Here is a 27,964-nt window from a genome sequence, read left to right as displayed (position 1 = left end):
CAAACTTTAAGTTTGACACTTTAATACTGGAGTCTATGAGATTCATTCTCTTGGACCCATGCTCAAGTGTCCATTTGAAGCTACGCCATTTATGCAGAGAGTAGTACTAGAGTTATAGAGTATTATGTGTCATAGAATTTGCCACAATCTCTCTCTGTTTGTAACCCGTTTAAGCTTAACTCAAATTCAAGAAATTATTTTAAAAGGTTGTCCTCGGACCTGAACGAGAATATCAGGTATTTGTTCCAAAGCAACCTGGGGTTTCCAAAATGAGTGCTCCAGATGTGGCTTGGCACATTACAGTATGTCAGCATGTACTGTGGCTGTAGCTCAGGAGGCAGAGCAGATCACCGACTAATCGTACGACTGCTAGAGGTCGCTTCATTTTATTATGAATTATTGGTTGTAAAACGTGCCTGAAAAAACAACCTATAAGGTCATTTTTTTAAAAGGAGGATAGGCTCCAACCCACAATCATCATGTATGTAAGCAAGGCTTAACTAGCACACTGTTGTTTACTACTGTCTCTATAAGCCCTTGAGCTGTGTTTCAGTGTAGGAAAATACAGTAATCATAAAGCATTTTCTGTATTTTATTTTATGCACGATTTTATTTTATACATAGTCATTTGAAGCTCATAAAGGCTGCAGTGCCTGTAAACCAAGGTGTTAAGAGATTATACTTGGGCTGCATGATGAACTAGACAGACTTCTCATTTAGTTTCACCACATTCAATCCATCCTTTTTTTCATAAGCTCTTGTAGTGGTTGCGAGGTGCAGAAACGCACTTTTACATGTGATATTTACTGTGTAATAATGACAAAATGTGTGATTTGCTCTTAAGCTTGAAATTAAAGATCAAAGAGAGAAATCAAGACTATATTTCGCTCCCTCTCCCATTTACAGACTTTCTCTTCTCTCTGCGTGAGATACAGCGTATGTATTTTTATATTCTTGTGTTCTGTAGAGGCCTTTTTTTTTCTTTTTAGATCAGAGTATATAAAAAAATAAGTTTGAGCTGCAAATTGAAGAGTTCTTCCAAATCTGATGTACAGTATCTCTATACCCTTATCATATTTCTAACCCATTTCCCTTGAATGACCTCTCCATCTGTTTTCTTCTTGCTACTTCTAATACTTCTCTCATTCTCTCTCAGTTCCTGTAATTCCCTCTCTGCTGCCAAATACACACACACACACATTCACTATGTCTCTCATCATCTCTTGTCTTCACTCCGTCATCAGTAACCAGTCAAGGTCAGAGTTTTTTTTTTATTTTTAGTCGTCCAGTAACAAAACAGCTTGTCCTGCCCGACATGGAAAGACACTTTGAGCGTGAGCGTCCATCCCCGGGGCACTGCAGCATTTAAACAGAGCACATGGCTGCCATTCCCCAGACACCCTCACAATCCTCATCACGTCACTGCTGCCACGGTCACAGCAGCCGCAGTCATATAAACAACGCAGCAGTGACCTCGCAGGACCTGCAATTTGAAAAAAAAAAAAAACAACAAGCAGCAACTTTGCTCGAGCAAGTGAGGAAAATATTCCTGCTGCTTTAACCTTTTTCAGAGTTGCCTGTCAGAGCTGGCAAATGACAAGCTAATTTGTGATTATTTACAGTGAAAAAACAGAGAATAAAAAAGGAAAAGATGAGCTAGAGGCAAAGCAGAGGAATATAATGTTACAAGACTTAAAAGAACTGCTAGATTTACTCACAATTTTGCAATGAAGAAAATGACTCTAAAGGGAGTTCAGCAGCAACGGTATGATCGTGTATATTTCTGGTAAAGACATCAAAAAAAGAAAAAAGAACTGAGCAGTTTGATGATGAGTTTTAGTTTGCATAGAAAGTGTGTGAGATGGACCTTTGATACAGAATGTGACTGGCATTAAACAAAATTGAAAACTTGCTCTTCCACTATAACAAAGTACTGCTATTAATGGGTATCACTTCAGGTAGCTATGTTTGAATGTTTGCCCAGGCACCAGGCTTGGTACCGGTTACTAATTTAATGCTGGTCCTCAGTACCCATCCTTCCGTTGAGATCATATATTCCGCCTGAACATCTGAGGCCTGTTTTACCTACTGGAGCTGTGGTTGCAAGCTAGTGCAATTTATTCAGAAGAGTTCAGTATGTTCCAGCCAAAGTGCCTGTCAGATGTTGACCCCTATCCAAGCAAGATGTGCAAGGTTGAGAAAGCAAGCAATTTTAAAACAAACTTCTGGCGTTTTTCATTCCACATTATGAACAACTTTGGGAGGAGACTGAGTGACAGCATCCTTCATTACCCCACTTTGAATGAACACTGTGTCTTGGCTCTCTGTAGAAGAATCCCACACTGGGTCTTGTACCCACAGGAACCCTCCCGTGCAGAAAGGTGGCCTTCATTCTAGAAAGTGAGTGACTTTGTCTATCTCCGCTGTAAGTCTGTGAGAGGTAACACTGCCAGCAAGTACCCCAAGCCACTGTGAAATGCATGCTGGCAGGGTGATTAAGTTACTATAATCAGCCATAAATTCTGTAAATAGGCTCAAGTTTCTGTGTAACAGCTGTGCAAATCTTGTGTGCCGTGTTCACTGCCCCAGAAAAGGAAATAACGACTTGGTTCATGCAACTTTACAACTCCATCTCCTCATAAGTGCACAGTTTGTTTGTACAGTAAAGGCTAGTTAACGCCTACGTATCAGGCTACAGTAAAGACATGCAGACTATAACTAGAAGTCTCCTTACATCGTTTAGGAACTGCAGAAGTGGAAAGGTAGCAGATCACAGACTACACAAATTTATCCCACAGTTAAAGTGAGCCTTTAGTCTAATGAGAAGAAAACACAGTTGTGATGTGTTCTGCTGTGAGCCACGATCTTTATTCAACTGAGCATCAATGGACAGAACTGAATCTCAGGTTAAGTAAACGCACCCACTGATCTTCAGAGAACTGGTGCATTTTGTTTAAGAGTGACATGATGTATGTCCACTACTACTAGTACTATGAATATTAGTACAAAGTAGTTTAATTTGCTCCTGAAATGCTTGTAGCATCACTTTTACTGTTATTACGCCTTTGTTGTTGCAGAGCTCTTTACTTGAATTCCTTTTTTTATAGTTAAATATGTACTTAGATGTCAACCTTGACCTAAAACATAAGGAGAAATTCATGTGGACGCTGAGGTAAACTTGAATTTTAAGTTAGGCTTTTAAAATAGTGGACTGACTATAACAAGCCTATATAGGACAGCAATGCAAAAACGTGTGTAAGGGTTTTGTGTGCACGTGACTTTTTATATCCAGAATTGCAATTTGACCTTAAGCATTTTGCCATAAAATTCCACGGTCCTCCTCAAAATGTCAAGCACAGAATTATTTCAAAAACTAAGACACCATGTCTATTCCTGAAAAAAAAAAAGAAAAGCCTTAGCAGAAATGGAGATGGTGGAATTGCATGTCCAAGTAAACATGGGATTTTCTCCATCGAGGATTTCGTTCATATTGCACTTGTCAAGGGATTATTTTATCTTTTAGCCCTACCCATGATCCAGGAGCTGAGAAAATCCCTCATATTCCACACAATCTGCTGCAACTCATCCTTACTCCAACTGCAAATAATACCTCCATCAACGGCTGAATCAGACAACTCTGACAAACAGCCCATAGCCAGTTGCCTGGGCCTACCGCCAGACACTCTTAAATGCTTCTCTCCTTCTTCTGCCTTCCTTCACAACTGAAAAGACTTGACAAATTGAGCATAATATTTTCAAGACCTATCCAAGTGCCTCAATCAATAGTTTGTCAAGCGGGCTCATGTGTGTGTGTGTGTGGGTGGGGTTTACAAAGCAAAAAAGAAGTGCTTAATATTCATTAGTCTTTACATTTTTTCATGGCAACGCAGCAGCTTTTTTTTTTTTTTACTATAGGAAAAAAAATCACTGAAAACAGGAGCGGCAATTCCCCACTGCTCATCCTCAACACCTACGGTACAAAAATTTGAATAGATTATCAAACAATCTACATTTATCCATAACCACGAAAAAAGTTCCAATTGTATGCCCATGCAAAGCCAAAGATCAGGTTTCAGCGAGCTCTTCATTTTTGCTGGCAGGGGAAATGAGGGGAGCATGTAACCACTCAAGCCTCATCCCACATGTTAAGATAGAGAGGGTGACAGGAGTCAGCCACTGAAAGATCATTAAATGCAGCTGAAACGCAGGATAGAAAATGCTTTTAGAGGACTCACATATGACGGGGGTGGAAAGGCATTGATTTTCCTGTTGAAGCCATCACTGTCATTTGGCAAGATGGTGATCTGTAAGCGAAGCAGGCTTTTCATGATAAGAGCCCCGGCCTCTTAGTGACCTGTTGAAGTGTGCTTGTTAAGGAGGCATGGGATATTTAGAACCTGGCTCAAAAGTCTTTTTCTCTCTACCTTAATTTCAGGGTTTTGGGGGGGTGGTTTTTCAGGTCGGTGGACAGATTTCAGGTGGACAGGTCGATGGCGGCAAAAGTGACACCTAAGTGATAGATCGATAATACAGGTGATGTCTCCAGGCAGCCGGGAGGGAAAGATTGTGCATTTGTCCTGTCTCACCCTGTGACATCACCACACTGATAGGAGCATCACGCCTTCCATTAGGCAGATCAATATTCACCCTTGCGGACTTGCGAAGTTTACCGGATGTAGGGCGAGAAGGTGATTCAGAGCTTGCTCGCAGAAATGCATCACCTAAAGAAGCTAACAGTGCATCGCTTGGTGATTTATAGTTTGATACACACGGCGAGACGAGAGGAGAGAAAGACAGAGAAAAGCAGATGTAATCCAACCAGGAGGGAGATGGTCATGGACAGACCCCGATAGAGATTTACAGCACCCAGAGAGTGATATATAAAGTGTAAACAAGCGACAGATTGCCTGCCATCCACCCACACACACACACACACACACACACACACACACACAGATACACGGCTGTATTCCAATCCCGCCGAGCCGGCCCGTTGCCCCTGGCAGCCAGTGCTGGTAATGGCGCTGCACTTGCTCAAAAGGAGTGAGGCACAGTGGGCGCAACTGTAAGACCAACATCAAACAATGACAGCAAAAACTGGGGACACATTTTCATTAAACAATAAAACATTCAACCCCCAGAGTGAATCAGGCATTAAGCCTCTGCAAAATCAACTTTCTGGAATCTTTATTAATCTCTTTAATTGCTATTGTTTCCTGTGACTATGTCTCCAAATCTGCTACAAATCTAAGCAGGTATTCCCATGAATACCTGCTTGCATCCAAATGTGCATCCAAATGGCTATTTTAAAGCTGTGCAATAATATCAAAGAGTTCACCGGCAGTGACAGACCGACTGAATCTGCAGCTCCCATCATGTTTGCAATGCATTATGGCAAGTTTCAGCTTGTTTGGCTTGTTTTACTTTGCTTTGGTGCTTTCAGCAGCAGTAAGTCATTTCCAGCACAAAGGCTCAATTCACTGCCCACCACCTGCTCACCACAAAAGAACAGAGATAGTGAGCAGCTTGTGAACACAGAGGCTGATATTTCCCCAAGGAGTTGGTAGAGTATTGAACTTGCATTCATCAAGTCACCATAAATGTTTGCCAAATGTGCAATAAGAAACTTTTTTTTCAAATCAGTTTTGTTAAAAAAAAAAAAATCTTAAAGCATACATATGCACATAAACACACACACACACACACACACACACACACACAGAGGAAATATCTAGCCAGGAACCACAGATAAGTAGAATCAGCCTTGGAAACAGCATCTACTGAACCCTCGGGCTAGTAAATACACATATATGAGCCTCACACTCACGCATATAGACACACACTTTCATCCTGCATCCATTCACCCGTGTAACTTTATGAACACCTTCCTGTCCATAAACCCAGGAGATGGAATGGAGAGGACAGCGAATGACTCCAAGAGAATTGGCCCAGTAAAACACTGCACCCTAATCTCTTGCTACCAGCTCAAATCCCCTCTGCTATTACATACTGTCTTTCGCCTCCTGGTGGTATTTTATTAACTGCATTTGCTCAGTAAGACCTTTGCCCATGACATTGGGACAGAAGTGAGAAAACATTAAAAAAAAAAAAGACTGAAATCATGATCCATGCTGTAAAAAATGGGGATCGTGATCACTGTAATCCTTCAAATAAAGAGGTCTGTTCTGTTGTAAACAATGAAGCGCTACGCCCGTAAGAAGCAAGTTCGAAAAAAAAGGCAGCTGAGTCAGAAAGACAGATGTAAAGAGAGCGTTAGAAAGATCAAAAGACAGAAACTGAAATTTTTCACATGCACACGTGTTAAACTGTGTGTGTTTGCATATCTGGCTGTCAGACATTATAAGTGTGATTAGTTTTTTATTCCTTTTTTGCTGCATGGCACTGGATGAGCCAATTGCTTTCACATCAAAAGGCATGTGCTCTCAACAGTGTCACAGGGTGAAGGTTTTAATCCCCTTCCTATTGCCTCAGTGTCTCGACAGTGCTAACTGTACCTCTATATTTCATCATGCAGCTTCAGAGACTTGAGAGAATACAAGACAGCAAAAAAAAAAAAAAAAAGTTTGAATGTAAGAAGACCTAACAAAGCCGGGGTTGTTACTGAAGGCTCAGTTGCAGCAGCTAAGAGTGGCACAGAGCACTTGAAAACAAAGGTAATCCAATTGCCTTCCCATAGGGAACGGAAACCATGCTTTCAAACTAGTAGCAAACGGGGGTGAAAACAGCCATGCCCGACATCAGACTCTATTAAGATTTTAAGAAAACAAGACATTCTTTTTATGTTGCTTCCTCACCTTCAATATAAGATCTTACAGATGGACCTACTCTGGTTCAAAGTGATGATTTAATAACCCTTTTTTTCCAAATGTTCACAAGCACTTTTGTACTTAACTCATGCTTACGCTCATTTCAAAGCACAGGAGTTTCTCAGATTCTTCTGTTTGACAGTTTGTGGACACAAAATATGACCGTAGGAGCAAATAAGATGTGATGTATAGAGTGTGTTATGTAGAAGAGTAAATAAGACACAAATCCCAACATGCTTCTACTTCAATTTGTCAGCTGGAGGAGGAATATGTTGTTCCTGTTTTTAAAAGTTACAAAGTTGCTCTTCAACAATACGCAGATGTTGTCAGTCTGCACTGAATGATTTAAATTAGTTAATACTATGCTTTCGTGTTACCCTGAAACTAAATAAATAAAGTGTTGCAAAGCACAGTAATGAAAAATGGGGCATGTTTAAAATCATGCCTCCAAATAAATGCCCGGTGCTGAATCTTTGTATGTGTCTGACATTATCCAAAGTGAATTATATTGTTAGTGTTTGAGGTTTGGAGCCTCATTTTAAGATCAAGACCACATTCTTATAATTAATACCCAAGTACCATCTTTTAGGCTTTGGCCCTTTGGTAGTACGTGAATTAATGTCCATACCTGTGCTGTGATTCCAGTTATATTTACATGTAAAATTACCACTCAGAGACTTAGAAGCAACAGAAGGTCTTTTTTTTTTTTTCTCTCATTTGCACATCGCTGCTCTCCGTCGCTCTGAGCTTCAGTGCTCACTCACACAATGAGAACACCACGGAGAGAGTGCACTGTTCCTGTGCAGACAGAGGTCACTGTAAAGCCTCAGGATGCTGTCCAGAGATTTTTAGTCATTTAAGAAAACCCCGCTAACAAGTTGAGAAAACTGTCAAGTTCTACTGACAAATTTGCTGTGTTAGCAACAGGGTATGCTGAGGCGTGACGATCACCGCTATGAGTGAGAGAGATGTCAGGCGGACAAGGTTAGATAGTTAATAATATTCTATTTATTTGAATATAGCACTTATAATATACTTCTTTTCATACTATAAATGCTAAACTGTGAAAATACTGAAAACCTTACACAACACAGCATAAACTGCAACGGCCCCACTGCATGCTGGGAAGCTTTCCCACACTCCTACTCTCAGGACACCTCAGCACAGTTGCTTGACATTGTTGCCTGTGATGTTTTTCTTTTTAATCTATTCCAGTCGCTGCATTCATCTAGGAAAAAGTTACCTTCAAATTGACTGACCATGTACAGCACACTGCAAGTGCACCTGGATGTAAATCAGCCCGTACTTACACAATCAGATGGATGTAGAACAAGTGTTATTTATTATTGTTGACTACATAAAAGGTGAGCACCAAATACTAACTTTCTTGTTCATTCTGGCAGTTCTGACACTCATATTCAAAACTTGTTCAGCTCATGCTTTGATAAAAAAAGGTCCTTGGTGTATTCCTGCAAATCAGCCATTGTACTGTCAAGCACTGACAGCTACAGATGGTAAATGTCAACAGAGAAAATTGTTCTTCCTTTCATTCTAGACATTAAAATGTAGACATTTATCTATATAAAAATTCAACAGATAGCATCTTTAAATGTGATTTGACAAAAAATCTCTATCCAATTTTCTCAACTTCATTCCAAGTCATGCTTTCTCTCTCTCTCTCTCTCTCTCTCTCTGTCTCTTTCTCCTGGACTTTCTTCCTATTTCAATTTCATCCTGTCAGTCAGTCGCTCACCTATTCCATGCTGTTATGGCCTCTCTGAAACACTCTGTCACAGATTTCCATTTTTTTTTTTTTTCAGCATCTGCATATAAACCTGAGACCTTCCTGCCTCCCCTCCTGAGGTGCAGGAAATGGAGAGAAAGTGGCAAAGGAGTGATTACGATGTCAATTCATAAACACGGCACACCGAGAGACTGCATGGATGAAAGCACCAATGCCACTGGAAAATTACCCACCCAGCCGGGGACAAGTCATTTGCTACACAGTGGAGCACCACAACAAACATCAGCATATACACATACAAAGTGAAGGGTACAAACTGGAGTTAGGTAAATAAGAAGAAGTGGAGAGTGAAAAGAGATGGGACCTTCTCAGAGGTGGAGGAGTGAATCAAAAGCTGAGATGTGTCCATATGCAAGTGTGTGCGTGTATGTGCGTGCCCCCCCCCCCCCCCCACAGGTGTTCAGCTCTCTTGGGTGTGGACAGCAGGGGAGAACTGTCACTATTCAAACAGATGGAAAGAGGCTCGCCACGACTGAGAAAGGGCACAGAATAACAGCGCTGGGTGTCTCTCTCACACACACATACACACACACACACATACACAAACAGCCATTTCATATGTTCTCGAGCATCAGGTGGCCAACACTCGAGTTCTTGAAAATACCACCTGGGAAATGCCACACAGCTAGATATAATCTATTTGTTTCTGGACCCACCGCATAGCTTAAAAGGAAAGGAGCCACTGATATTTAAGTTCATGTGTGCGTCAGTGTGTGTGTGTGTGTGTGTGTGTGTGTGTGTGAGAGAGAGTGAGAGAGTGAGAGTGAGAGTGAGAGTGAGAGTGAGAGTGAGAGTGAGAGAAAGGCAACAGCTGTGGATTCCTGGAACACAAAAGTGTGATGATTTTTTTTTTTTAGATGTGGCGAGAGATTAGATTAGTTGACATTTCTTCACAGTTATGAGGCAGAGATGGATTGTTTCATATCTTCAGAATATATTCTGTGAGTCAGGAGAAACTGAGGAACTGTGGTGACGGCTTGGGTAGATCATTTGTGCTTTCAAGAACAAATTTTAGGGTGATTATTAACAATGTTTTTCAGCTTACTTTCTGACTGTTACACATGTAGTATGTAGGGACATATCCACCAGGTGTGTTTGATATTCTTCAGGAAAGGCAGTAAACAACAGCTGGTGTCTAAATGCCTGCAAAGTAGATGACAGAACTAATGCATTCATATCAGTAATTAGATCTTGTTACTGATTCACAAGGTAACAGGATAATTGGAGGAGCAGGCCATTTCACATGATAATGGTCCCTAAGTTTGATATGGAAAATGATTGTAACTGTTTTAAAAATTCACAATTAATGGCTAGAATTATACTTCTGTGTTAAAGGGTTATGCTGCACCTACAAAAGGATAAAAGTTACACATAACTTACTTTCTCTAATCACCTACATAATAATGATTAGGTTCCACTAAAACAGCTCTGACCCATTGCGTTACAGACATGGAACCCATGTTTGCAGGTTCGATTCAAGCAGTGTTGTGGAGTCCCACTAGTGGATCAGTCTCATTCCAGCAGATTAATCGGACTGGAGGGCAGACACTCTTGCCTCACAGTAAACATGTTGCAGGGTTGAATCTCCAGGTCGACTGTAGCTTTTTCATGATATTCAAGGTCTTAAGGTCATCTTATCTTAAAGACCTCATAGTACCATATCACCCCAATGGAGCACTTAACTCTCAGACTGCTGGCTTACTTGTGGTTCCTCGGATACTTAAGAGTAGAATGGGAGGCAGAGCCTTCAGCTTTCAGGCACCTCTTCTGTGGAACCAGCTCCTGCAGAGGGCACACCCTCCCTGAGCTCTGCTGGAGGTTTCTTCCTGCTAAAAAGGACTTTTTTTCCCCCACTGTCACCAAGTGCTTGCTTGGGGGGGGGAGTCTGATTGTTTTGGTTTTCTCTGTATTATTTTAGGGTCTTTTCCTTACAATATAAAGCACCTTGAGGTGACTGTTGTTGTGATTGGCGCTATATAAATAACATTGTATTTGCTTTTATTAGTTAATGGGTTTGTGTCATCATTACCTATTTTATTTATCAAAGAGCCACACAGAGAACAATGGTTCAGAAAGACATGGGTGCATTTATAACACCCCACACTGAATTTAAAAAAAAAAATATTTGAATCAATGATTATGGATTGACTATTTGATTGTTTGGTTTGTTTGCTGTTTTAAAATAGTAGTTTTGAGACCTGATCCAGCCGCACTCATTAGATGTTGACCAATCACTTGGATGGATGCAATATCTAGGTGTCCACCTAAGTGCAGATTGCGATGCATTTTTAGTTAACAGTTCATATCATAACTTTGAATGTCAGCTTCACCTCCTTCATAAGTTATTATTAGTCATTAGGAACAACAGAGTAGAAATATTATATTCTGCTCACCTTCCCAGCTACCAATAATGTATAATAAGTGTGCTGAATAAATAATAGATTTTTGCTCTGTTGATAAATAAAAGAAAAAGAACACATTTGGATCTTATTTTAATTTATGTAGAAAAGAATAAAAGGGAAAATCCAGCTTGAATCTCACAAGAAGACATTTCCCAGCTCAGCCTTGTCATGTTATTTTAATGTGGCTGATTTAAATATTAACGCCTCCGTGAGAAGTAATTTGCGTTCCTCCATCGTTAAGACCACAAGTGCTCCTTGTTTAACTGATGATGTTGAAATGCATCCTTGTTCTCTGGCGGGTGTCACTGTGTTTACTTTGTCTTTACTCAAGAGTACAAACATGTTGGAACATTTTTCCCCCACTGACCATTAACTCTTCCCACAATCTGTCACGAGAAGCTCAGAAAGCTAAAGCTGTAGCTCATCTCTGCTTTGTTCAAATGTATGTTTGTATTCATAGCAATTTGACTTTTTGTTAGCTTTTTAAAATGCATCTCCATTTGTAAACAATGAAAAGTTCCGAAAAAAACGTCCTCGCCCTGATAACTGCTGGTCGAAATAATAGATATTAAACAGTTCCTTAGGCACCTTCATGTTGTTGGGTTAAATGATAGTTGTTAATTAATATTTGTTTCCCATAGCAGGGTTGTTTTAATATTAATGATACTGTCCAAGCAGCCTGTCACCTGATGGAAAATATAAAATGAGTGGTAACAACATTACATAGGAATAATACTCTATGTAGTGTGATCAGGCAATGCTATGAGTCATAGAGGTTGGCATTTAAGAGTTGAATTAACGATCAGAAGTGAACAGCAGAGCAAGGTGCAGCACTGTGGCTTAGTATTCAGTAAAAAGCAGCCTCTTCTCTCGGGGTGTTCACTGGCTAAGAGCTCGATGTGGGGCCCCTCCACTCTCAGAGACAGATGTTAGGCCTGGGCTCGGCCATCCACTTTCACCATAATGAGAACTCAAGGGGGCCTGGGCCCACACACACTTATGCACATGCATGACCACACCAAAAACACCTGTCTTTCCAGCACAAATCAGCACGAGCAAAAAAAAAAAAAAAGAAAAAACCTACAGCCAACAAAACCTGAGAGCCAAACAGTAAACAAGTAAGACTGAAGAGTGGTGGGTGGACTCATGATTTAATAATGATGTGCTGGTTAGAAAATAAGTGACCTTCGCACACATACAAGCATCCATGTTAACATGCAGTGTATCCAAGTGACAAGATATTCAAATAGAGGGCAGTGAGTGTGAAGGAGAGTTGGGGGGCAAAGAGAAGGGCTTGAAAAAGAGAGTGTGTATGTGTGTGTGTGTCCTGCCAACCATGTTTGAGTGCCCAGTGAATGAATGTAGTGGGTTTTCTTATTATATACCATTCTTTTAGTAGCATCTAGCCTGCAGCATATGTAATATATACTCACATGTGCATGCATGAGGAAATGGAATAAGGATGAGTCAACTTATAATACCAGTCAAAAGTTTGGACACACTGTATGTTCATAGTTTTATATGGTTATGGCAATATGCAATGCAATAAAAAGTTGCATAAAACAAACTGCATGTTTGTGCATGCCAGGATGTTGAAGCAATGTAATAATAAGATGTATTTAACATTCAGTTCCATTCCGGGATGCAGTCAATCCTCCAAAGCAGCTGGATACTTCCTGGATGGGTTCCAAGTTAACATGGGGTAAAAGACAACCAATCACACTCATATCCACACCTACAGCCAATTTAGAATCTCCAATTAATCTAACAAGCACAGGCGCAGAGAGAGCATGCAAACTCCTTAGAGAAAGGGCCCAGGTTCAACATTTAGCTGGCTTGGTGTGGATCACCTTTTTCCAATGGAGACACATTCCTATCTTGATGGAAATGGTCTCTTCCAGGATTACAATCCTCACATTAATGGGGTATGAAGAGTCATGTGTGTCTTTGGACATACGACCGCACCACTGTGCCACCTCAGTTGTTGGATGAGTATGAAAATATGAATTGTGTCTTTTTTTTCCTGTATCCTGCAAAAAAAAAAAAAGTTTTCATATTAGTTTATGAGTATGCTAAATACGCTAATACTGACACAGCTGAAATATGCCAATGTATCAGTGGGGCTCTAATGTTATTGCTTTGCTTCATTTTTTCAATCTCTCCTGGGTATGTTTAGCCTTGATAAAGCACGGTCTAATCAAGTCAACAAAAACTAGAACAAAAGTCGGATTAAAATTTTAGCTTTTAACTGTCCTTAACCCAATGCCCTTCCAAAAGTGGAATCTCAATGGGGTCCCGGTAAAAGAGGCAGAAACTGAACGCGAAAGAGAAAGGGGAGAGACGAATCCTGAGGGAAGGAAAGAACAGTGTGATAAGACCTGGCTAAGCCTCGCCGCCGGTAATTACCTCCACGCTAATGCTACACCAGAAAAAAAACCCCAGCGGGAGCATGGAAACTGATGAAGACCGTAGATTATTAAAAAAAAAAACATAAAACAAAAAAGAAGAGATGTTGAATGTCTGATATTAGTGACTCCAAGATCAGACAAAGACAGACAAGAAAAAGACATGCAGGAGGGTAAGATGGAGGCAGATAGAAAAGAAGACAAACAAGGGGGAGTGAGAGAAAGCAAAGCGGTGGGAGGAGGTGGTGCACAGTGACCCAGATCCTCCTCTCGGTAACACGGAGGGGAGCTGCTACAGCCAGGCTGCCGTCTGCAAACAGGGCTGGAGCACAGGATGAAGAGATCCAGGACACAAATATGAGCTAAAACAGCTGCCATGGTGTGACAGCTGGTCTAAATCACAATATACATGTGAGGACATGCTGCTTTGAAAAACTATCAAATTGTGACAAATTGTGTTTTTTTTGAGTGTGCTGGGCTTGTATAAGAGCTGACAGGTACCCTGGGTACTGCTCTCTCTCTCTCCCTTTTTCTCCTATTGTTTTCCTAGGAAGGGAGATGGGAGCACCTTGGTGATGAGCCCCTGAGTGTCCCGTTAAAAAATGAAACAGCCCAGCAGAGTTCACATCTCTTGGGATTTGACCTGGACGCAGGTAAACACACACAGACACACAAACACACACGCACAGATTTGACCGTGCAATTATCGAGGTTGTGCAACAGCCACAAGGAATGCATCTTTACAGGAGGAGCTCAAAGTGTGTGTCTGTATATGTGCGTATAAATGTGTGTGCATCAGTGGCCCAGTTACAGCAGAGGGATAAAATCGCTGCATCCGTGACAGGCCTTCTACATAATGCTTGCCCCACCTGTTCAAATGCTCCACCTGTGCAACTTGTATGTGTGTGTGTGTGTGTGTGTGTGTGTGTGTGTGTGTGTGTGTGTGTGTGTGTGTGTGTGTGTGTGTGTGTGTGTGTGTGTGTCTGTACCTGTGCATTCATGTGAGTAAACACACTTGCTACAGATTTCTTGGAAAGAGTGATTTTAGTTTACATGGACATATTTGAAGTTTTGAGCTGAAGCCTTTCATATATTTTCACACACACATCCAGTGTGCACACCTCCCCACAAACTCATCACAAATATACAGGATTTCATGGATCACTGTGCCTAGATTTCTATAGCAGGTTGAAAATATGTCTGGCAGACTGCATGTGAGAATCATTGGCAACAAATCAGTGCACTTCAGGCTGTTGGGACTCTATTTTTAGATGCTTTATGCTTCTTGGCTCTGTGGTCCCTGATGCTGGAAAAAGTCATGGACCCTCGCAAATATTTCATCATCTAGCCATACATTATCATGATGCTGTATATCACTATGTAAAAGCTACATGTAAAAACAGCACTGCTTAGCATTAACATTTAGATGCTGCACATTTCCTGGCCATTTTCACCCGTCCATCTGTCACTCATCAATCACTGCTCAGCCTTATCCTCGCTGTGACAGACTGTCAGGTCCCTGGTGTGTTCTCACATTCCTCTATCCCCTCCAATCTTTCTGCATGCTGGTGTATGCAAATGAGCTAATGGAGACACAAAAATCTTCCAGCAAGTCTGCTTTCCACACAATGGATGGCTCCGTTAATGCAGTTTCTCTCTGAGTGTCATTGACTCATTTCAGCACCAAGGACAGCACCAGGCATTCGCTCCATGTCTGCTTGTTTATAACTCGTCTGCTGTCGAGCGGTTCTCAGTGAGGGTGGGATATTTCTAAAGGAAAATGAAAACAACACTTTCTCCCATCCAAACAACAGCACCGAGGCTGCTTTCAAAGCATTTATACTGATCTGTGATGCATCAGCTTGTATTAAATATACATAGGCTTGATAATAGCAAGACTAAATGTTTGGCAACCAGCGCTGTGTGTGTTAGAAATGCATAATGACTCCTATTTCAGTGAACAGTAAAAAGTGGCAGCGCTTTGATAATACTAGAACAGAGATAATGTAGGGAAACAGGTTTAAGCTGAACAGACCTCGTATCCAGTCACTACCAATCAGAACCGCTGCAGAAGGATGACAGACTCTGGAGCATCTGCTGGCAGGCTGGACTAACACCAGGGGCACTGGCACTGTAACTTATAAAAATGCAGCACTAAATACATGTGTTTTATCAAGGCAGGCATATCTGTAGACCTCCTGCTGATCAAGGCTTAACTGCCAAAAGGCCCTGAGCACTGAGAGCCCGTGCATCCACAAGTAGAAAGACAAAAAGGGTTTTATTTATGCATGTCCACAGGAAAGCAGCTGCGATGGTTTATTTGTTTTGGTGTGTGTGTGTGTGTGTGTGTGTGTGTGTGTGTGTGTGTGTGTGTGTGTGTGTGTGTGTGTGTGTGTGTGTACATGGTTTTATATGTATAAACTCGGCCAGCATCTACTCAGCCTGTAAGTGGCTAGCATATGGGATGACAACTGTTGCCTTCATGGGGAAATGGACGGATTAATTGAAATTGAGCACAGATAGAGGAACAGACACGCAACTGATGATCACTTAACACAATCATCAAGGAAAAATCACACAGGGACTGCTTGCATGTTACCCCGTTTGAGAGCTGCATCCTTGTGTTTGTGCCGGGCTTTGAGGGATTGTGGGCTAATGAAGAAAATAACAATTACTGCTTAATTAATATGTGTGTACCAGCAGCCCCAGTCCAATACCAGAGGAAGATCATCAAACTCAGCAAACCAAGAGCAAATACTGATGGTTTCTAATGAGATTGTGTGTGTGTGTGTGTGTGTGTGTGTGTGTGTGTGTGTGTGTGTGTGTGTGTGTGTGTGTGTGTGTGTGTGTGTGTGTGTGTGTGTGTGTGTGTGGACTGACAATGAGCAGCATGTGTTGCGGCTTGCCCTGCTGCAAGAAGGAACTAACACTCACGTAGGGCTGACCTGAATATGAAGCCCTCTTAGCAGTGATACTGAAGTAACCTCACGCCAGCTCCTATAACATATCTGTGTGCTGAAGCTAGAATAACACCAATCAAAAACTGGTCATTTTTGTCTTTACTGTCTTGCTTAACAGTTTAACATAATAGCCTTTTTTCTTAAAGTATTAGTTCAAAATTTGGGAAATATGCTTCGCTTTCTTGCAGTGATTCAGTCAGTATTTCTAATAGAAGGTGTTTTGCTTATATAAAATGATGTATAAATAATGTATAAAGACCAGAAAAACACAGAAGCACAAGTAGTCCACACAAAGGTTAAAAAAAATTCCACCTACAAGCACCTCTAGGGCTCACTTATGAACACATTATATAATTTTCCTTTAGTACTAAAGACACAGTAAAAGTTTGTTTTATTAGAGCTTCTTTAGGGTCATAATCAATAAGATCCTAGAGTCTCTGGTCACTAACTGGTCAAGGGCAGAAAATGATCCCAGTAGTTCTCAAAATATTAAATTATTCCCGTAACTTTACACTTAATAGAGCAGGACAAACGATAACAGTATAAAGACAAACTGGAAATCATATCTGTCAGAATCTCACAGCATTCTGACCATTCTTGACCAGCGTTCCTTCTTCTTGACCAGTACAGTATGTGCTGGGAAAGGCTTGAGTAGGGTTGGGTGTTTGGAAAATTGGCTGTTGTTTATGGGGGAACTTTTTTGGACATTTTTGGTATTTTATTTTTATGTTATTGACACGACCGTTTGTCCAATCGGAAAAATTCAAATGGTTTCTAAAAGCTGAGAAATTGTGCTTCGCATCCGATATAGGGTTATTACGGTCATTTTTGCCAGAAGTCCGTGAATGGGAGCACTTTTGAAGTATGTTATGTTGCCGGCGACAGGTTCAGTATTAAAGGGTTAACACTCCTTGACAGCAGGGCCTCTGGGGTGGATAAGATTCACCCTGAGTTCCTGAAGCCTCTGGATGTTGTAGGTCTGTCTTGGTTGACACACCTCTGCAACATCACGTGGAAATCTGGGGAGGTGCCTCTGGATTGGCAGACTGAGGTGGTGTTTCCCATCATTAAGAAGGGGGGCCAGATAGTGTGCTCCAACTACGGGGGATCACACTCCTCAGCCTCCCTGGGAAGGTTGATGCCAGGGTGCTGGAAAGGAGAGTTCGTCCATCAGTTGAACCTCAGATTTATTACCTCTTAAGGTTTGGACTTTAAAAATGATGGAAATATATGCAAGCCCCCTAATTTTTTTTTTTTTTTAATTTCCATTCTTTTTATTTATTTATTTTTTTTAATTATAATTTATTTATTTTTCTATAGAACGTACTGCTGAGCTTTTGGGTTGTATTTTGTTCTAAAAAATGAAAATTAATAAATATATTTGGAAGAACCTCAGATTCAAGAGGAACAATGCGGTTGGACCTTGAACCAGCTTGGGTCTGGGTCAAAGACGAGTTGCTGCCCCACGTGAAGGAGTTTAAGTATCTCAAGGTCTTGTTCACTAGTGAGGGAAGACAGGAGTGGGAGATTGACAGATGGGTTAGGACCATGGTGACGTGGTCTGTAGTGATGCAGACGTTGTACCGGTCCCTCGTGGTGAAGATAGAGCTGAGTTTGAAAGTAAAGCTGTTGACTGACCAGCCTTACCCTCACCTATGGTCACAAGCTTTGGGTAGTGACCACAAGAGCGAGATTGCAGAGGCAAGTGGCGGAAATGAGCTTTCTCCAAATGGTGGGTGGTCTCTCCCTTAGAGATAGGGTTACGAGTCATTCAGGAGGGGCTCAGAGCAGAGCTGCTACTGCTACTCCACATTGAATGGAGCCAGTTGAAGTGGTTCAGGCATCTGACAAGATGCCTCCTGGACACCTCCTGGGTGAGATGTTCCAGGCATGTCCTACTGGGAGGAGGCTCTGAGGTAGAGGATATGCTGGAGAGATTATATCTCTTGGCTGGCCTGGGAACACCTCCGTGTTGGCCCGAATAAGATGGAGGAGGTGGCTTGGGAGAAAAAGGTCTGGGTTTCTCTGCTCAGGCTGCTGCCCCCCTGGATAAGCAGAAGGAAATGGATGGATGGAAGGAGTTTTTACATGTTGTGCACCCTGATAATATTATCCCCACCTGTTTGTTCCTTTAGTGGCTGGAAATTTTCTTTCATCTTCAGCTTCATTTTGGTCTCAGTTATTATCATTTTGTCTGTTCAAATAAAAAAAAGAGCAATGTGCTGGACTGATGGTGGCTGGTTGGAAAATGTAAATATATCACCACAAGGTAGCCTACAGCACCACGCAAATGTAAAATGGAAATTGCGATGTTCATGTATTTAGGATAGCCGATATGTATCACAGAGGAAATGCCAAAAATAAAAGCAGAGACTTAACTCTAAGTTACTCAGCCACTCTTGCTCTTTTTCCATGTCATTTCTTAAAGTCCGCTCTCTACTCAGAGTGCTCCACTTGTCAAGTGTGAAGATTTATGAGTCACAAAGACAGAGATCTGCAACTTTCTCTGACCCTTTCCTCTCACTCATCCTATAATTCTCTCTACCTTCTCCCTCTGATTATTTCCTCCGAGGTCAGCCAGACCCAGCTGGTGGATAGGTCGAGCACTATCTGTCTGTGTAACCCTTTGCTACTCATCACTGTGTGTGTGTGTGTGTGTGTGTGTGTGTGTGTGTGTGTGTGTGTGTGTGTGTGTGTGTGTGTGTGTTGTGTGTGTGTGTGTGTGTGTGTGCGTGTGTGTGCGTGCGTGTGTGTGTGTGCGTGTGTGTGCGTGTGTGTGTGTGCGTGTGTGCGCACGGGTCTCAGGATGTGTCATCATCCCTCTCTGAAAAATAGAAGAGAGTCGACTGGTGAGATTTGACTAGAGGTAAGTGATTGGAAAACAGGACCAAATAGATGAAAGCCGGGTTGAAGAAGGTGGCAGAAGGACCTCCTTGAATATCTTGAAGAGCTCTTGAGTATGTGTATGTATAAGTGTCTATTGTATACACTGTAGTCCATGAGAGCAAAAACAACAGGGGAGCTTGGTAAGTGTCTGGCTAGACACTTAGAATAACTTTAACTTGATAATCCGGAAGAAGTGGGAACTAAGTGTAGCAGTAAAGTGATGGCATACACACACAGGGACATACTGCTGTGTGTCATAAGTACTTGAAAGTCAATGTGAGTTGAAAGTCACCATCTGGTAGACATCAAGACACAAAAAATTTCACCCCAGTTTGCAATCAATCAGTTAAAATACAGCAACCATGGAATGCTGACATGTAGTTTCTGTTACTGTTGAAAATTTGCACATTTAAAACTCACTGATACTTGACATCATTAAACAAACAGCAATGGAGAGCAAGGCTCTAGAATTGTAATACAGCTCTATAGCTTTACAGGCCTGTAAACTGAAAACAGACTCCCATCATATGACTGCATGCCACTGATTTCTACTTAAAGTTACAGTGTGTAAAGTTTTCACCACTAGATGTCAGTAGATTGCAGATTGCGGTCAACTGAACTCTGTTTTCCTAATTCAAGTGCATAATCCTAGCTACTGTGGCTGCTGTAGGACAAACATGTTTGAGTCAGCGAATAGAGATTAAAAAACAATTTAGAATGCATCCCATGATGTGTTTCTACTACTGTTTGTGTAAAAAAAAAAAAAATCCTCCCCGGAGTCTTTTGCTAACTGGGTAGACTGTCAATCCACTGTTTCCCTCAGCTATTGATGTGCTGGGTGAGAAGCGTCCACCTCTATTTACTCTAGAGGAGGCTGTAAAACTTTATGAAAGGAGGCTGTAAAACTTTATGAAAGGAGTCCGATACTAGTCGATGAGTCAGTGACTGAGGTGAGTTGTTGAGTCTGAACTTTTACGGAAACGCTGCTGTTTTTGCCGGTGTTAGCCGACGTTAGTAAAACTTTCTTTGAAGTGTATCTATCATAATTACATACTCAATGTATGAGTACAATATTCTTTTTTCTATTAAATAACCTCAAAAAACAACTGACCATAGCTTTAAGCATCTCTGTTCACAAAAAAATAATTCCATCAAAGCCAAACTCATTCCTTTTCCTTTTGTTGGATAACAGGTGCTGCTTTGCAATGACTGACAGGGGTAATAGTAGTTGTTAATGTTATGAGAATATTATTTATTTAAATCATTTACAAACCAGTGCCCATGATTCATTAAAAGCATTTGCTGTGTCTCAAGTGGATTTTTTTTTTTTTTAAATAGTAGTGGCAGCCAACTGATAATAGTGTAATAGAGCAGACACACCAGTTATATTAATGGTAATTAAAGAGGCACTTTAAAGAGAAAGGGGTACAATGGCATGTCATGGAGCAAATACAGAGAGATTTGCCAGTTAACCTAACCCCATGCATGTCTTTGGACTGTGGGAGGAAGTACCCAGAGAGACGCCACACAAGCATAGGGAGGACATGCAAACTCCACACAGAAAGGCCTCAGCCAGCAGGTGGATTCAAACCCAGATACTTATTGCTGTGAGGTAATAGTGCTAACCACCAGAAATCAGTGGGGTAAAACATGATATATTAGATGAAACATTAATCACCTTAGATTTTTCAGTAACATATGTAACACATCAATGTACCTAAATTCAGCATACAACATATTGCACCTGCTATTTAAGTTCTTCAATTGTTTGTTTAAATGGAAGATTAAGGGAAATGCTTTAACTTGTCTTTTTCATGCACTCTTGAGCAACAATAGCCCGAGGTAAGATCGTGCAGAAGACAGGATGAAAAAGATAGCGGCCTACAGCCTGTGAGTGGTGGAGACATGCAGATCACTTGGAATTTTTGGATGAAAGGTCAAGAATGCAGTGGAATATGTTGCTATTCTGCTATATTTTCTTATATTTGTTATATTTGTAATTGGCAATGATATGACAATACATCTCAGCAGGGTAATATAACGAGCACTGGAACAAATGACTTTATGTAGTGAGAGAGAAAGGGTAAAACAATGCATTCCTAGTAGTGTGTAAGATCATGTGATATGATAAAAAGCTCTGAAGAAGTGTTTGCACAACTTTTGTTAAGGTTCTGGCCAACTGTAGGAAAAATCCAAATAAAATAGAATCCAAATGTTCCTCAGTCTGCGTCTTCAATCCATCCTCTGTTTCCTTTTCTTTTTTCTTTCAAGTTGTTTTCTTTGCTCTCTCCAAATGCATTTCCAAAAGACACTGCAGCATCTAACTTAATTCTACAAAATCTACTCTGGCCTCATCTCTGATCAAATCCTCTCTGTATGTGTGTGTGTGTGTGAGAGAGACTGTGTGTCTCTCTCTCTGTCTGTAGGGCAAATCAATAGGCCCTGGCTGCCTGTTTGCTGCCAAGTATGGTCAGCTGTGACCACTCAAAAGAACCAAAAAGAAAGAAGGAAAGAAGAGAGAGATGGGACACCTACTCAGTGTATGGTTTACCCAGTTCAGTCAGCCACTGAACTACATACTCACATACACTCTGACTCCCCAAAACCCCCTCCCACCTTCCACATCTGAAAAGACAATAGAGGAAATGTGCAAGAGGCTGAACAAAAAGATACTGTATATAGTGTAAAGATGTTGGAGAATATAAGCAGAGGTGGCAAAAGTACTGACATTCTGTACCTAAGTAGAAGTACAAGTACTTATGTTAAAAAATACTTTAGTAAAAGTCGAAGTACTGGTTCAACTTCTCTACTTAAGTAAAAGTAAAAAAGTACAGGCTCTGAAATGTACTCAAAGTAAGAAAGTAAAAGTACTTCTTTGGAGGATGTTTCTACCTGCTATTTTTGTGTAAAACAAACCGAACCTCAGTATATATTATTGTAATAACATAAAATAATATTACATGAGAATACAAATGTTATTCCAATCTAAATTTTAATCCTAATGAGTGCACTCAGCTTAAAACTGTTATGTAGGACACAAACTGTGAAAGGGAATTTAAACACAGCTCTGTTCTCTGTGGCCTCCATAGTAGAGGGTGACTGTGCCTCCACCTAAACACCAACATGAGGATACTCAGGGGTTACAGTGGGATTCAGAAGGTGGAGGAACCCTAAGATCAGCTGTAGTGGCTCTGCATGGGGAGAAGAATCACAGGTTTCTATTGTGAGCTGCAGTAAATGATGTTGGTGTGCAGGCTGTGATCAGCTGACCTGCTGCTGCTGCTCTGAGGTTTACTGCTCTGTGTGGATGAACTGAACTCAAAGATGTAACCCAGTATTTCACAGCTATCTGAGCTGATCTCCATCCCCTACACTGACAGCATACAGGCTGTAGAAATGTTGGATTCAGTGAATGAATCTCAGCATCAGCAGCTTTGATTCAAACTCATCTCTGCTGCACTGATGTAACCTGTAACTCTGACCATGAACACAAACACTGTGCTCCAGTCCAACACAGAGCTTTACTGTAAATACAGTACAACAAGCTAACCTATTTATTACACACTAAAGTGCAGTATTTTCATAGAATCTTTGAATTACACAAAGTCTGCATACTTCAGTTTATTTTCCAGTCCTTACCTTTAATTCTAACCTCTCTTCTTCCTCTCCTGTCCTCTTTCTCCATCTCTGAGTGAACTTCTCTCTTTTCTCTCCCTGAAATACAGCAGCTCTTCTTTTAGCTAGCAGACACACTGTGTGACAAACTGCACACACTTTGTGTGTTTGCTGATATTTCTTGAGCATTTATTAACGTTGCATTTACCTGCCACACGTTACTCCCTTCATGCTCGCTCCTCTTCAGTAGCGCTAGCTAAGCTGTTTATGTGCCGCAGCGCAACTTACGGACTCGGTCCGGCCCGATTATAGCGCTATAAATGATACATTAATTATATGGGTTTGCGTATTTAATCCCTTTGTACGAGATCAGCCCCGGTGATGGAGGATACACCAGTACGATTGTCTCTTATGTGTTATTATTCCTCCGTTTAGGCTCAGATCGCTTGATGTTTGACGGCGCACTGACCGGAAATGCAAACTTCTCTCTGACGTGTTAAAAAGTAACGAGTCTGTTTGAAAATGTAAGAAGTAGAAAGTACAGATACTTGTGTAAAAATGTAGGGAGTAAAAGTAAAAAGTAGTCAGAAAAATAGATACTTAAGTAAAGTACAGATACCTGAAAAATCTACTTAAGTACAGTAACGAAGTATTTGTACTTCGTTACTTCCCACCTCTGAATATAAGTGTAAAGGCCACTGTGGAATACCCCACATAAGCAAACCACACTAAGATCTGATGATATAGACTACATTTCCTTTCATTTGTGGCTTTATATGAATGTTTGAAAGGAGGCAACAAATAACCACTCAACTCTACCCCATATTCATCCCATCCTTAACACTAAGGCAGAGAACAAAGGCTCGGTTTCTCATTAGCAATAAAAACAGCATCTGTTCGCTAATGAGCAAAGTTCAATATGCTGTAAGGAACTGTGTTATTCTTTAGTCACAAGACTCCCTGCAAATTTAGCATTGGTACTCATGGGATCACAGAAACCCCTCGACCTCCTCCTTAAACCTATCCACTCTAACTCTATCTTTTGTCTCTGATGGTTGTAAAACTGTGCCGGGATCAGTGGCCTGGCGCTCTTCCATCACTGCAGCCACTAAGCTCTCCTACTTCTCAAATGGCACAGAGCTCTGAGAAAAAGGAGGAGAAAGCAAGTGTTTGTGGAAAAAAAAAACTGTGAAGTTCTTCCATGTCACCGAGCCCTGCCTCCCGTGGCCGTGGCAAACTGGACAGGATTTGTGTCGCATCCTTGTGTCACAGCCGCGTTGGAGGATTTATAGAGTGCTCCCTATAATGCTTCCTCTACTTCCTCTTCTCCACCCCGGGTGGACATAAATCTGCCTCTGTTTTTTTGACACCAGCCCTTTTTTATTTGCTAATGGGATCCTCAAATGCCTATCCTCTTGGCTGTCTTTATCCTCTCCACACACACACACACACACACACACACACACACACACACACACACACACACACACACACACACACACACACACACACACACACACACACACAAAAGCACTGGCTCACACACACAAAAGCTCTATAAGGAATAGCATAAATTATAATACCTGTGTTGATTAATCCTGCAACTTTTCCAGCAGATGTCCAAGCAGCCAGCTGGTTAGCACAAGGCCTCTTCCAATGGCTGAATATTACACTCTAACTGTGTGCATGCTCACGCATAGAAAAAAAAATGTACAGTGTGTTTATCTGGATATAATAAAGCAGCAAAAAGGTTCCACCAACAAAGAGTCACACAGTGGGTAGCTGAATTAAAATACACTGTGGTGGTAATGAGCTATCTAAATTCAGAGTTCATATTGCTTGGAATTACACAAAAGCAAGGCTCCGGGCAGCACTGGCAAAAACTGTATAGCTCTTTCTGCTTCGCTGCCAGGAGATTCTCCCTGTCGAGCAGCGACACGGTCGGTCCTGGGGAAATCGTTTGAGCCGCAGCGTGTATCTAGTGAATGCAATAATTCCTTTGTAAACGACATCACCTCCTTGCCTATTTTTGCATACTTGGCAGCTGTCAACATGTTGGCTGCACTCCATCATTCTCACTGCGCGTGCACAGGCAACCCCCCCCCCCCCCCCACACACACACACACACACACACACACACATGCACATGCACATGCAAGAGGATGTTAACATTTCAAGCTCTGATTACTGACAGCTAAGTAAGAAACATGCGTGCATGCTGAGTCTGACTGGATGACTCGAGGGTGACGGTGATTAAAGGAACTCGCCCTCCTGGAATGAAACGGTGGCTAAACACAAAATGACAGGAGTAGCGGCGCTTCGAAGTTATCTGGGAAACAAGTTCACATATTGGCCCCTGCAGAGGCAGATCCCTCGCACTCTTTCGGTTGTTATCTCCAAAGCTGAAAGTGAGAGCCATACTCAGGGGTATGGAAATTGGGAACAGTGATTCTTATGGTTTCTGCTTCCCAGAAGTTGTGACGGGAAGCAGGAAAGGTGGAAAGGGGTAATGTAGCAACAGATAGCACCAGATAGACAGATACTGGATACAATAGACTCTTATTTTCTCCTGGATTTAACTGCACTATACAGTGGCCCAGGGGAATCAATTAGAACCATGGTGTGCTAGGTTTTTCCACCCCCATTGACTTGGCAGTAATTTGTTTACTTCACAGCCAAGCTCTGGATAAGGAAAAAAAAAAGAAACAATAAATCCTTCCTTACAATGTAGCCTTCCCCTTTATTTCTGGCCATATTATATATATGAACTAATCCAGCTAATACACTAATAGGTAACAAGAATTTGCAAGCACAGAGCTCCTTAAAGATGGCCCATGACAGACACCCCCAGTGCTGCTTACACACTAGTGTAAGTGCATTAAAGGCAAAATCTTGACCTCTTGGCCAGGTCGCAGCCCACAGCAGGTCTATTAGCATATGTTTTCCTTCCACACACAGACACACAGCAAAAATTGCAGCTGTAGGCAGCCAACCAACCACCAGCAGCGGCAGCAGCAGCAGGGAGGATCTTTCCTGTGTCAGAAGGCAAGGAGGATGAACAGCTTATCACAGTTCCGGTGTCTCTTGGCTGCCAGATGAAAATGACAGGTGTCACCTTGTTATTTTGCTGTGTAAAAGCCCGCCTGTGTCTACAGGGAGTTGATTAGCACGAACCTGTTGCCGCATTTACCTGCTTACCTACGGCACATGCCAGTCTCACAAGAGGATAGAGCTGCCCCGCTGCAGTGGGGATACTGGGAGACCTAAAATTAGCTCAGCAGTGAAGCAAAACTGCCAACAGTATGGCACAGATTTATGACATCTGGACATCATTATCGTATATCAGTGGCTTTGGGGATTTTTGTGGCACGTGTTTTGCAGTTTGAATGAGCTAAATGCAACACTTAAGGAATGAACTGTTACTACTTATTGGGAGTTTATGAATTTACACAGGTATTCAAAGCGCATGACGTTAGAGAGCCTCATGAAAGTTTGATTGAATTTTGAAAGCTTCGACTGCTTTGGCAGAATTTTTTTTTTTTATATTTACACCGTGAACCTGTTTACATCCATATCTTTGTAACACTAAGCTGGATGCTGCCATGTTATATGTACATGGCATTTCTATCCTCAGCCGGAGACATTGCCACATTTACTCATTTTTCAAGATGTTGGGGTGATTCATTCCCAAAGCTTTCAAATCTGGACTTCGCAAGTGAGTCACGCAAATTCTCTCAAACATGGGTTTGACAGTACGCTCATTACATGTCACAAATGCACCAACACTCCCGTTTTAATAATATTCTGGTCATTTTTTTTCCCCTTATTTGCAATATACATATCACCTTGAATCATTCTTGGTTAAATTAAAACTTATTTCACAGATCATCTGCTTGCCTTTTCTCCTGCCTGCCTGTACAGTCACAAACAACAGAAACAGAAAAGCTTGGAACCTCTAATAGTGTATCGCAGCATATCACAAATATGAAGACAAAAACGTGAAGAGGATGATCTATCATAAAAAAAAAGTCGGAATCAATATTCTAGTGACATCACATGAGATTTGCAAAAAAAAATAGGCCATAATAAGGTCACTGTAAGCTCTTCAATGAGTAACACAAACGCAGTGAGTCTCCACAGAGCGACTGTAGTAATGCCACAGAAGATAATACAGACACCTTCGAGTGCCATCAGATGCCGTACAGTCATGCAGTTGTTATCAAGTGCTAAGTATCCACAAGTCCAGAGAGAAACACCAGCGGAAAATTACAGCCCTGTCTTTGAGTAAGGAACATCACACACTGGAATCAGTGGAAACAGCAATTAGTTGACTGTATCTGATGGTCATCTCCCTGCATCCACACACAGCCTCTCCGGCCACAACCACCTTTAATAACAAAGCACACTCGCAGATGGGCACCACGCAGAGCAAGCTGCCCTTCACCTACCGTACCTTTGGTGTGAGCGGCGCTCAACCCCAAAACCAAAGCAAGCAGCACGCCGGCTGTTCTCAGCATCTTCTCGTTGGAGATTCAGGAGAGAGACTACGGCGACCTCTTTCCTCTTCTCTGCTCTTTCTGCCTTTTACCTCTCTCTCCTTCTCCTTTCCGCCCTCTCCCTCTCTCTCTCTCTCTCTCTCTCTCTCTTCACTCGGTGCCACGGGTTCCCTCCTCTCTGTTGAAGCAGTGTGGAAACAGTTCACTGATATGTGGGACAAGACGGGGAGCGTGGAAGTAGAAGGACAGCGGGTACCCGCAACGCACCTCGCCGCACGGCACCGCGCGCGTCGCACCGCAGGCTGCTTGGACTGTGGAGGCAAGCTGCTGAAGTGGTTTCTGCTGAGACGGGACCAGAGAGCGGCGCACCCCGGGACCAGACCAAGCTACGTCATGAAGAGGAGAGAGATGGACCTTTTTCTTTTTTTTCTTTTTATCCCCCCCCCCTCTCTCTCTCTCTCACTCTCTCATCCTCCGCCCTCCTCGCTCTCCTCCTCCCATTTCCTATCTCTGGAGCATCCCAGCCCACTCCGACACTGTGCAGTGATCCATAATGCTCAAAAAGAGAG

At 41.8% G+C, this 27,964-nt stretch overlaps 1 protein-coding gene across 1 annotated transcript in view; it reads right to left on the bottom strand.

Moving 5' to 3' along the window:
• The window catches only part of LOC115791027 (calsyntenin-2), a 324,417-nt gene extending 296,758 nt beyond the window's left edge, over positions 1-27,659 (bottom strand). Inside the window, exon 1 of the mRNA XM_030745109.1 lies at positions 27,353-27,659. Within this exon, the coding sequence (XP_030600969.1) occupies positions 27,353-27,416 (64 nt within the window). The 5' untranslated portion in view covers positions 27,417-27,659. The remainder of the gene's footprint in view (positions 1-27,352) is intronic.
• Positions 27,660-27,964: the final 305 nt, after the last annotated feature.

This window comes from Archocentrus centrarchus, chromosome 13 (genome assembly GCF_007364275.1).
Source record: "Archocentrus centrarchus isolate MPI-CPG fArcCen1 chromosome 13, fArcCen1, whole genome shotgun sequence".
NCBI lineage: Eukaryota > Metazoa > Chordata > Actinopteri > Cichliformes > Cichlidae > Archocentrus > Archocentrus centrarchus.
The sequence above is the reverse complement of the archived record's forward strand: the minus strand, read 5'-3'. Positions and strand labels throughout refer to the sequence as shown.